This window comes from Nothoprocta perdicaria, unplaced genomic scaffold (genome assembly GCF_003342845.1).
Source record: "Nothoprocta perdicaria isolate Ctin4 unplaced genomic scaffold, notPer1 scaffold_6, whole genome shotgun sequence".
Lineage (NCBI taxonomy): Eukaryota > Metazoa > Chordata > Aves > Tinamiformes > Tinamidae > Nothoprocta > Nothoprocta perdicaria.
Genome location: NW_020455865.1, coordinates 5454076 through 5466209, shown reverse-complemented (window position 1 = coordinate 5466209; position 12134 = coordinate 5454076). Strand labels below are relative to the sequence as shown.

At 49.0% G+C, this 12134-nt stretch overlaps 1 protein-coding gene across 1 annotated transcript in view; it reads left to right on the top strand.

The window, feature by feature from the left end:
• COL27A1 (collagen type XXVII alpha 1 chain) overlaps positions 1 to 12134 on the top strand; it is a 151831-nt gene that overhangs the window by 114520 nt on the left and 25177 nt on the right. Inside the window, exons 37-38 of the mRNA XM_026049328.1 lie at positions 521 to 574; positions 2715 to 2822. Of these exons, the coding sequence (XP_025905113.1) occupies positions 521 to 574; positions 2715 to 2822 (162 nt within the window). The remainder of the gene's footprint in view (positions 1 to 520; positions 575 to 2714; positions 2823 to 12134) is intronic.

The window sequence follows — 12134 nt, the reverse complement described above, 5'->3', positions numbered from 1 at the left end:
GCCCGCGGTGTGAAAGGGGCTGTGTGGGAACAGGCCGGGTGTGTAGGCCGGCTCTGCGCCCCGGGACAGGCGGCCTCGGGGGCAGAAGGGTGGCATGAAGCGGGGGAACACTGGCTGCTCTGTGCACTCGTGGGAGCGAGCCAGGCGGCCGTGAATGCGCGGATTGATGCCGGCAGTGCCGCGTGGCCCTGCTGGGGACTGCAGCCGCTTGTTGGAGCAGGATGGGGAAGCCCCACGTTAAATGAATACAGACTGAACCCTCTTTTCCACCCGGGGAAAGAGGTCTTCCCGCAGGCTGGTGGTGGGGACTGTAAAGGAGAAAATACGACTCCAAATGAAGCAAGAGGTTGCCATCTTCTCTTGCTGCAGGAAGGGTTTGTGCAGCGCCAGCTTCCCCTGTTCCTGGGCACTGGCACAGAGGTGTCACCCGACTGCCTCTCTGCAATGCTCCCTGCCGAAAGYTGCCATCCAAAAGAGATTTGGACATGGCCTTACGTCTCTTTGCCTCTGTGTCTTGCAGGGAGAATCAGGGCTGGAAGGGGACAGCGGACCACCRGGCCCGGATGGTGTTAAGGTAAACCCTGCTGCTGTGCCTGGTCCCAGCGGTCGCGTCCTGCCCACGTGCTCAGGCCCACAGTGCTCCCATCAGCAGGAAACRGGGGGCATTAGAAGCCAAAGCAGGTATTGGGATTATTCCATGTGTGCAGAAATGTCTGTCCTGCTCCCTTTGCCGTATAGGAGGCAGCCACCTCAGCTGTACTTGCTCCTAAAGGAAAGGTCTCTGCTGCAGTCCTACCTGGCCATAAAAGCCTCTCTCTACTTTGAAGACCATTCATTAGGCTCAGACAACTGAGAATCATTCGGGGACTAAGTTCAATGCACGTTATGTTCAGACCTTCTGTTACCTGCTTACACCTGGTAAACCTGCTGCTCTCACCGCAGAGCTGCATCCCTGGCAAGCAGCAGGCACAGCAGGGCTGTGGGGTGATGGATTTTTCCACTGCTTGGTCCTCCTGCCATCTCCCCTGCCTATTGTGCATTTTAGCTGATCTGTTTTTCCATAGATTAAGTCTTTCTTCTCTATGCTCTGTTTCTGTTACTCCTTTCAAAGCTGAGTTTTTCTTGGAGCAGTATTTGTGAGGGCCATTTCTGCCCCTTTAGGGGTCGTATTTCTGCCTGGCATGGAGAGAGGCCTGGCATGGCTTGCAGCTCCCCTTCTCTGGTGATTGATAGCTGCAACCTTGGGAAATTTGGGATGCAGAGGCAAGGTGCTCTGACGCAAAGTTGTCCCTTGTCTGCTATCCCCTTGCTTCTCAGATTTATGCAACAATTTGTTTTGAAATAAGAACTAAGGATTTTTTTTTCCCTGCAAGTTCAYATATTGTCAAATTTAAGCTGGGTAAAGCTTTGATTTTTACAAAGGATTCCTCATGTTTCACTGCTCTTCCCACATTTTTGGCATCGGATCAGCTCTTAAGAAAGGTCAACTTCTTCAAAGACTCATTTCCAACAATTTGTCTGGTTTATTTGAGTTTACGGATTAAATTTCCCACTAATCAGGGATTCCTGATCCTGGCAGGGGAAATCAAGAATCGTCCATCATTCTGCCCCACTCCACTGACTACGACATTGCTCATGAGTGGAGAAACCAGATCCCCTTCCTCTTGGCAGCATCCCAAATGCTTACTCAGGTCTTGCCTTGCCCTGCATACGTAGGAGCCCTAAGGCTGCTATGATTTCTGTCCTTGCGCACCCAACCTTYCCACACAGGCCAACACATTTGTTCCATGGAGAGAAAAAGCAGCCAGTCCCACAACACACAATTTACTGTTTTGTTCTAGTTAAACTATTCACCGCGCATCTCTATTTCTCCTTATCTCTGAATGTCAGACTGCAAGATTCCTCCTTAAAGACTTTGAAGACCTTTGTATTCTCTTGCCCCTCCATCCTTAAGGGATGCTGAACCAAACCTGATCTTTTCAGCCTAAATGGGCCTTGGCCGTGCAAGCCTTTGTTTATCCATAAGAGACATGACTGTGCTCTCACCAGCCCAGCTGCAAATCAAGAATCACTCCATTAAGACCAGTTGGTTACCCAAGGGTCAGTGCTGCTGTGAGTACAGAATTGGCTCTTTTTGGTTGTCCCCATAAAATTGTGCACCATCGATTGTAATAAAAGCAATTGGACGTGATACCCACCGCTCCAACCACAAATGGACTGCGGGGCAAGATGACATTGTTTTGCAGAGTGTTTATTTGAGCCCTGGGCTGCTTCCCGCCCAGCAGCAAGCGCCAAGCGGGCGATCCTAACGAACACGTCCTATTAAACATCTTTCAGCATCCTGAGCTCAGGGCTTCTGGATGAGGCAAGAGAGTCTCTCAGACTTGTCTGCCTGTCTCATGCACGTGGGAGGCTCGGGCSTTTTTGCAGGAGGAGCAAAGGGTTCAAATTACCCTGTGTAATGGGGCAGTTCCTCCTCCTCCAGCCAAGAGACTCAAAATAAAAAAAAAAATAATAATAACTGGTTTTGCTCATTTTGTTAAATGTCAAGTGTATTATGACTCAGCCTCATTCATCCTTTTGTTTGCAGGCTCTCTTCCTTCCCAACTCCTGAAATATTAATTATGTGGTGGTTTTTTTCCTTGCAAGAGCCCTGTACAGTGACCCGAGTGCTGTGTGGGTATGRAGAGCTCACTCCCTCCTCTCTTCCACAGGGAGACAAAGGAGAGCAAGGCCTGGAAGGAGAGAAAGGAGAAAAAGGCAGCGAAGGGCTGAAGGGAAAAGAAGGCCCTCTGGGATATCCGGGAATCACAGGTGTCCGAGTGAGTCTGAGAAACCAGCCTGCTGGTCTCCATCGCCCGGTCGGGGGGTTCCTGTAGTGCCTGGYGCTCTCCTCCGCCTCCGGGTCTGTAAAATTCAAGCTCTTGGTGCAGGAAATCTCCTGGGCCCTCTCATTAGGGTCACAGCACACGGCTTCCCAAACCAGCAGTTGCATCTGGCCTGAAAAGAGGAGGGAGGAGAGCTGGGTGCTCTTGCCTGAATCCCTGCATGCAAGAGGCTTTAACCCTCTCTGGGTTTAACCCTCTTTGGGTGCTGCCCTTGCCCTGCCGAGGTTTTGCACCCCAGCTCGGACAGTGGCACGGCTGAGGTCTGGGGTGCAAGGGCCAGCTAGCTCGCCTGCACAGACAAGGTCTTTTTGCAAAAGAGGACAAAAGAAAGCTGGTAGTGTTGTGCCTGGAAGGCTGGATTTCCTTTAAACCTAACAAGAAATACACACAGACCTTTYTTTCTTTTATTTTTCTTTTCCTTTTTTTTCCCCAAGGACAGCAATTACTGTAGATATTTATACCACTGTAACAGGACATGCTCTGTTGCAGCAAAACACCTGGAATTTCCAGAGGAAGATGCAGAAAACAAACCAGAATCCATTGCTAGGACAAGGAGTCCTCCGAGATGGAGGACAGGGTGGCGTAAAGTATGTTAATTTTTGCAAACCTGTACATCCAGGAGAAGGATCGGTCCTTTAATCGGGATGCAGATTTGAGATGGGGGTTGCTTCTGTGTTTCTGCAGGCAGAACCCTTCCCTGCTCTCACCCCACACCTCCTTGTGCAGCCCTGGCATCCTGGGGGGGACMAGTGGCCCGAATTTGTCAGGCTGATGGTGGCACCCAAAGTGCTACCTCGAGCCACTAGGTATCATGGTGCCCAGGGGGATGCTCCCTTCTTGCTGCCAACGAATGTGGTTGTTCCTTTCGGTGACGCTGTGGCTGGTGAAAAGGAGAGCAGGAGGAAGGGTGTGAGGGGATGGAAGCAGCAAAGGGGTTGGACTTGTGTTATTTTTGGGTTGAGGTTGGGATTTTGCGCTCTGACTCGACTAGAAAGTGGAAACATTGGCTTAATACCGTTGCGCCGCTCTGCAACACCATAAATGTGCAGAACGAGGCTGGAGGGCCGCCCCAAATGCAGCCACACTTGGCCACAGCCCCCCGTGCCCGCAGGGAGCTCCGTGCAGGACTGGGAGCGTCCCGTGGGCGCTGGGTGGTACCTAGTACCCCAGCTCCCYGTGCAGCCTGGCATGGCTCGGTGTCCGGCCCCAGCGCAGTTTGCATGTGCTGCKTTCCTGCCTGCTCTGCCTGTTGGTATTGCGCATGTTTAAGCACCAATAAAAACACTGAAATTACGAAAAAGCCATATTAAGTTATAGTGCATAAAATATAGATTCTCGCAGATTCCATCCCTGCTGTTTGCCAGCATGTCCCTGGGAACATGATGCCGTTTTCTGTTTTATTAYTAAAAGGAAAAAAAAAAGTCAATAGAGCCAAGATTCCTGTTCATAATCACTCCACTTTGTTTTTTTTCTTTTTTTTACTGTGGAGTGCTATATTTCCATCTACTATTTTAATACGCTTCCTTATGCCTAAACTCCAGCAGACTCTGAACCCCGCATAAGATTGAGAGAGTGAGCAGKGCCTCCTTTGCCACATACTTGGCCATTCCCTAATTTAGAGGCCATCCTTGCTGCCCTTACTGAGGAAATTTAACAGTAGAAGCCCTATGACAGAAGTACAAAAACTTTCTCTGTCAATATTTTGAGGATTTTTAATCCGAGCTTCCTATGGAGAAAATGCATAAATACTAGTGGGATCTTCCTGAGGTTTCTGCCAACATAAAGTTTGCAGATTAGAGGTGCAAAGCACTAGAGATAACTATAATCCCTTCCTCTTTGAATGAGTGTTGGAAGCTGGAATATAAAATCATTCCATCCTCTGTAAGATGGATGCCCCAAAGCCACCTTAGACACAGCCATCCACAAAATAGGATGGAAAAAGGTTTCTTACAGCTGTTGGACAAAGTTAAGGTCTCATTAGGGAAAAACAGTGAGGATGTCCCCTGAGGGCAGATGGAGAGGCTGCATGGTGACAATCTCCTGTGCCGGGTTCCTAGAGACCTGTCCCATAGTGTGACACCACCAGGGAGGAGACACTGGGTGTGCTGCAGGCATGGAGCATTTCCACCTTGTGCTCACTGCATATGTTTTTAATACAGCTGATGTGATATATGCATGATAGTGATATCGGTTTAGACAGCTTTAAAGTAACCTTCATCTTTAGTTATGGCATCTTCATGAGGTCTCTTCTGGTGTGGTACCCAGGAGTCCTCACAGCTGTGTTTTGCTGCRCTCCGTGCTTGGATCCATCATATTTTCTCTGGTCTAGAGGCAGTAGCTTCAGCTCCAATATTGTTAAGGTGTGCTGGTCACATCCAGACGTGGCAGGGGTGGTGTTACTGCTTCCGTGCCGGTAGTGGAAGAGAACACATGCATGTGCATGTGGATTTGTCTAGGTACCCATGTCCGACTATCTTACAAATTGATGTGGAGCTGTCTGGAAGCCCAGCATCTAGTGCACCTTCCTTCCCAAAGAGGTTCCTGTAAAGCTCAATGAAGCTGATGCCCATCCACAGTCACCAATACAGAGACTTCTCCAGAGCTTGGGTTTGGTCCTGCACTGCCCTTAGTGCTGGCAGCTGCACCATTTTCTGAAGAGATCCTCCTTTACTCCAGGGACATGTTTAGTCTTCATCTTTAATTTGCTTATGTTTAGAGGAAGGTTGCACGTTAGTATCAAGTGGCCCCTGGCAGATGTGGGAGACAGGATGGCTGGTGGCTCTGCAATGACGTGGCTCTGTCTGCTTCACAGGCCTCCCTGCCCGTGTGCCGCGGGGGAGAGGCTGGCGCCGGCAGCTCCCCGGGGAGCCGCAGAGCAGGTAGGAGCAGGCAGCTTGGCAGGGCACCTCCAAACTCGCGCTACACTCGCTGGAGGGCAACATAAAGCATCTGCTCTGGCCTTGCGAGTCACACAGAGGAGAGACTTTGACACAGCAAGGCTTACAGCAGGCCCAGCGCTAGCTTTAGTGAGTGAGTTTCTATTTTCCAGAAAGCTATCGTGGGGCTTTATATACATATAACATTATATGGCTATAACATTTATATAGATATGACATTACCAAGCACAACCAAGCTTCCTTGGGAGCACGAGAAGCCTTTTTCAAAGGATCTTTTTCAAAGATCACCCGCTTTATCTTGGCTCCGCCGCCTCCAGCATTAGCATATCTGAAAATCGGTTTCCACTGCGGTTGGAAATCACAAACAAAAGCAGCAGGGAGGCCCAGCCACGTCCCCAGGGGTGGTTTGTACACGTCTCGGAGCCAGTGGATTTCAGCAAACAAACCTGGCAGCCGAGATGGGCCCTGAGTCTCACAGCTGTGGCTGGCAGCCCATGGCAGCTGGAGCCATGAAACACGAGAATCCTCTATCTGTTGGTCACTTTGTCCAAGTTCACGCTGCTCCGTTCAGCTCGGTTTCCTGCTCAGCAGAGGGACAGGCCAGTTGTCCCTGTGGTAGAAAGAAGGAGATTGGAGCATCTAAAACATCGCGCCCCAGCTTAATGCAGTCTCCAGTTGAGATTTTAAAACTCGCAGGAGTGATGTGCACCTCTTTAGCTGTACTCTTCTGTGTGATCCCCTCCCAGGGGTTTCCTTTCTTTGGGGAAAAAAATGCCTTTTTTTTGCCTTCACTTGGTCTTGACTCTTCTGCACTTAGCCACTGGACCCTCCGTTTTGCTGCTTTTCTCTGAAGTGGCCTGTTTGAGCTGATAGCCTTTGCCCCTTGCCGAGTGCRCGGGAGCATTTTGGGCCTCTCAGTTGAGACACAAGTCCTGAAGGGTCTGAGATCAGCAGCGCCAGCAGCAGGAGCGAGGATCATCCCTGCACATTGAGGCTCTCCATATGAATAAGGCAGGAGGTGGATCCGTCTCCACAGTGAGTGGGAGACCAGAGGGCCAAAGAGCACTGGGAATCCTGATGGGACCTGCATCCGTAAAGCAAGCATCTTGGGTTTGCCAAAGTACAGAGCTCATTTATCTGCTAACCCCTGAGTGTGAGGGGATAGTGTGACGGTGCCTGGAATATCCAGATGACGCTGGAGTGCAGCGTGCCCTTGCAGTGGATCCTGGCTGCTTTGTCCATCCTGCTCTTTGCAAAAGAGGCGAAGAATCAAAATTCAAAGCTTCTGGCATGGAACCAGCACCCCGGACGCAGGCAAGTCRTCACCAAGAGTAACTGCCCTCTGAAAGTGCTTCCCACTGCCCCTCTTGATCTCCAGCAATAGAGCAGTTTTGCCTTGGAGGCCGAGGGAAGAGCCAGTGGCTGTGCCAAGGCCCAAGCCAGTTGGCAGGAGCGGGGCACTGGGTTTCCAGCTGCTCCCCGTAGCTGTGCACTGTGGTTTTCGTAATGTGCTGGTCGTCACACAAGGCAGACATCTGATAGCAAGGTTTTTACAGTTCCAGGAAAGGAACTGGAGTGTCTGTAGGTAATGAAATGCAACATGCTCCGAAACAAGAAAATCCCTCGTTGTTCAGCAAAACTGGGAGCAGAGTCCTTTTCTTTTTCCACTTCCTTTTTGACCTGAAATCCTATCTGTAGTGCTGTTCAAACCGCATCAGGAGGGAAAAGCCTTTTAGCCAGACCCTCCGGTTGTGTAAACCGGTTACATCAGAGCAGCCCTGGCTGCTGCCCTCTCTGCCGTGCCGTGGACACGTGCACCAAGAGAGCTCCAAAGGCCCGGAATTCCTTTGCTGAAGCACCACCAGGACYGGGCTCCTTTTGTTTGCTCTCTCTGGACTGGGGTGGATGTCTGAGAAGGGTTTGGGGGCAACCTCACATGGATCTCAACCCTTTGAGGAGGACAATCTCCATCATCTGGAGAAGGGAGGCTTGCTGGTCTGGACTGTCCATCTCCTCTGAGCTAGGAGAGCTGCTGCAGAAACACCGTGGTCTTGGGCTGCTTTCTGGGCTGTGTTATGCAAGGACAGAGAGGGAGCTAGCTTTTGTCTGACACACTGCTCTAGTATAACCTTGTCCAAACATCACTTACAGCAGAATTTGTCTTAGAGTGGTTTTCTGCTCTTTGTTCTTCTTTGTTTCCTGCCTCTGAAAATATGGTTCAAAGATTTTCCYTTTTTTGCATCAAAGTGCCTCGCTCTGCTGCTGTTGAATCCAGCCATTCACTCCAAGCACATGAACTCAGCGACAGCTGGCAGCGCCACAGCACTTGCATGGCATTTGCTCCCTGAAAATACCGAGGCTGCTGAAAAACAGTCCTGGAGTCACTTCTGGTTTTAATCTGTGTTGTCCATGCAGGAATCTGCACTTCTTTTTCTTTTTTTTTCCTTTTTTTTTTTTTTTTTGGGTAATGTACTGAGCTGTTTTTTCCTAGAAAAGATGGTTTTCATGTCATGCTCTGTGGGCTGTCCATGGAGCTCTTACTGAAGGAACTGTCTTCAACTCCCTCAACTTAAGGACATGGGGTTATTCATCAGCACTGGAAGGAGAATATGGGCCATGTGTTTGGGGAAGTGTTGAGGCAGAGCCTTGCAGGAGGAAGGATATGGCAGAAGACCCTTTTCCTGCCTGTAGCTTGTCCTATTCAGTAGCTGCTACGTCGGCAGGGCCAGTTCCCATGCTGGAGTTGAGTTTCTGCAGTTGACCGTGTCTGCACTTGGCCATGGTATGTCATTATGTAATAGCCTTGGAGCCTTGGAGGGCCGTCACAAGCGTGGACAAACATCCAGCAAAGCCGTGAGCAGGTACTTTGCCTTGCGTCCAARATCAAAGGGGAATGGAGTTGATTAGGAAGGAAGTCAAACACGCATAAGCTCTTTGCTTTGAGTAGGGCCAGTGGCCAGGGTGAGCACTGCTCTGTGCAGAGGAGCCCACACGTCTCCCTGTTCCCTGCTGAAAGCAGCTTTGAAACCCTTGTGCAATGCTGCCTTAAGCTGTAATCAACCTCTCCTGTTATTGCTAGAATAACCAGTGTATCTCCGACGGCCCCGTTCAGTCTCTTCTCTGGAAGTCCAAACATCCCATTTTGAGGGGAGCAATGTGCAGAGTTTTGTTGCTTAAGGATTTTCTTTTTCCTCCTTGTCTGCAACTTCGGTGTCTTCCTCAGTCCGTCAAGTCCATGGCAGCCTTTGGAGGGGCCTGTGGTAGCTTCCGAGCAGGAGGAACTTTGCCGTGACTCACCACGTGCTCCCGGGGKCAGCGCAGCCGGCGCTGTGCTCCCCGAGGGGCCGCTCGCCCTCGCAGCGAGGCAGCCAGCTCTGCCCCGGCGCTGCGCTGCGCGGCAAGGCACGCTGAGCCCAGCTGGTCTTYGTTTAGAGTTAATAGGAGCTGAAATGAGCCAGAATTTGAAATAAATCCCGTTGACTTGGCACGGTTTCTTTCCTGACTCAGACGAAGGAGACGTACTTTGTGTGCAGTTACTCCAAGATTCCCCTCCTTATTGAGAGAGAAGATTTCATTCCTCTCCTCTTCCACAGCCCCAGGGCACTCGTGTCCTTCAAAAGGAAGATGTTAACCCCTAGTGTCTGGAGGAAAGCAAAAAGATGCGAGYAGGACTCAGGAGTGTAAACAGGAGTTTTACTCCCCAAGTGCTCACCCTATTCCTTCCTTCCTGGTCCTCAGCTCGCGTACAGCTTCGCTCTTTGGAGTGTTTTGGTGTCATCTTGTGTGGAAGTTTCACCGTCCAGAGAAGGTGACTTCCTTCTGGATGTGTTTTTCCTGCACATCCTGTCCATCGAGCCACGTTTCGGTGGTATCTTTGCACGTTGTGCTATGTTAGAGACGAGGAAATAGAGGGAGAGAAAAAAAAAGAAAGATTTTTCCAGAAAAATAAATGAGTAGCAGTTCAGGTCTATGCGACCCAACCAAGCCAGCTCAGAAGATGCAGTGCTGTTCTGTATGCTGTTTTCTTTGCTGACTTAGCCTGTGGCTGCTCCGAAAAAAAGCAAACTGTCTCCACTCAGATAGACTTCCCATTCCTGAAACTGGAGTCACATATTTCAGAAGAGCTGGAGCTCAGAGAGCAACATCTGCATACAGATGAGAACTTGAGAACTTCCACTAAAGCACAGAGTTTTGGATATGAGATTTTGAGTTAGAATCACAATTTAAGGTGAGAAATTCAAGTGAAAGGGTAGTCATGGGGATTTTAGCTGTACTCCTTCCATCTGAACTCTTTTTATAGGATTTCACCATTATGCTTTTTCTTTGAATTCAGCCAGCCAGCTCTACCTGTGCTCACCATGAGTTTGGTTTCCACAAGCTAACCAATGGCTCTTTTTTTTCCACAGTGATCGCAAAAGAAGTCCTGTTAACCCTAAAGTACAATCAGGTCTTTCTTGTCAAGAACAGTTGAGTCCTTCTTGTTCCCCCACATTCACTCAGGAGCTGCTGCTGCGTCTCCTCCTCTCCCAAACTACTGCTAGGCAGAGAAATTATGAAATATGTTTCTTATAAATCTGAAACGTTTATGTCTTCAAATGCCCAGCTCCAATAATCCCACTAATTTCCTGAGTGCTTGTGAACTGTCCTCTATGGGAGGAGGCTTCTCTCGATCAAAGTTTATTAAGCAGAGTTTCTCATCTGGAGACACTGCTGAGCAGTAGGAAATGATACCGGGCTTTTTCATTTCCCTTTAAATGAGCTGGTTGGCTGGATCTTGAACAAATATGGGCATGGTCTTACTATGTTTCTTGCTTTGTTACCTTTATTGCAGCTTTAGTTTTTMTGTCTTCCCAGCTTCTGGTGCCTCAAACTTCACCATTGGCCTTTTTTTCTCTTGACTCAGTTCTTGTGTTCTGGTTCTATTTTTTCCTGTCTCATATTTGGTAGAAAATCATCATCCTCAACCCTAGGCCTTCACTTTCTGGCATGAAACTACCCAAATAAGTTTCTGCTCCACGTTGATCCTGAGCAGTCCTGGACCTGTGTGAGATGGGGCTCAAGAAGATGTCTCACCAAGCACCGTGTCCTCRTAATGCTTCCCTCCTGGGCCATGGTGCAAGTGTGTAGGAGAAATAGAAATTTCTCCTCTGAAATGTCAAGAGCCACAGCTCTTCTTGGTCAAACCAGCTTGGTGAGCAGCTTTCCAAAGTCAGTGCATGAACCAAAGCACCACCAAATGTGGGGGAAGCTGAGTCTGGATTTCAGCCTGTTCTTAGCTCCATTGGAGCTGTATCCATCCACAGCCCATCCTGCTTCCTTGGTTTCTTTCTCTGGATGCTGTTGCTCTTACATGGATTTCATCTGTTGATGCCTTGAGAATTTAAAGCTGGCCTGCTCATCTCTCTGCTCCCAGTAACATTATTGCTGAGCTGTGCCAGAGACCAAACGTCACTGCCAAGCCATCAGCAGCCAAAAGCACCATTTTCTTTCCTGAAAACCTAATCAATTTGGAATTATTGGAAAATAAACCGTCTGGCTTTATCCAGGGAAATATCTGATGCCGTTTTTAAAAACACATAAAATTGAGTTCTTAGTGAAGCTGGCAATGAWATTTTAAACAAGATAAACCTAAGATTATAGTTTTTGATTTCTTTCGGTATTTTGGCATACCTGAAAGCACATGACCTTGTAAAACTGCTGTGTCCCAGCACCCCAGTCGCAAACACCAACCTCTTCTGTCAGTACTGGCATGCAGGTCCAAGAAAAGGTGCCAGTATATAAAGAGAAATGACCATTTAAAAATAATCCCACTTGTGGAAGAAGCTTGGAAAGATTTATTTTTTTCAGCAAGCCAGTAACCTAAAGCATACAACAAAATGCGCACAAACTCCAAGAATAAGAAGCGCCAAGTGTTTAATGTCTTGGCACACTTGCTGATTTGAAGCCAGCAAAAAGCACTTGGGAATGAATTGAGCTGATGTATAGGCTTTTCTGTATTTTCTGCCTCTCACTGCTGTTTCTGCTAGAGCATGGAGGAAGCCTGGAAACAGCCTCGCAGTGTTGGTACCAGGAGATGCTGCATTCCTGATGTGGTCTGGAAGCCCTGGATGAAGTTACGATCACACAGAATTTGGGTTTTTTTCTAATTCTCTAATCCTCTTTTTCTCCTCCTGCCCTGTTCTTGGGCAGAAGAAGAATGGAAAAGAAAGAGAGAGAGAGAGAGAGAGAGAAAGAGAGAAAGGAAGGAAGGAGGAAAGGAAGGAGGGAAGGAGGGAAGGAGGGAAGGAGGGAAGGAAGGAAGGAAGGAAGGAAGGAAGGAAGGAAGGAAGGAAGGAAGGAAGGAAGGAAG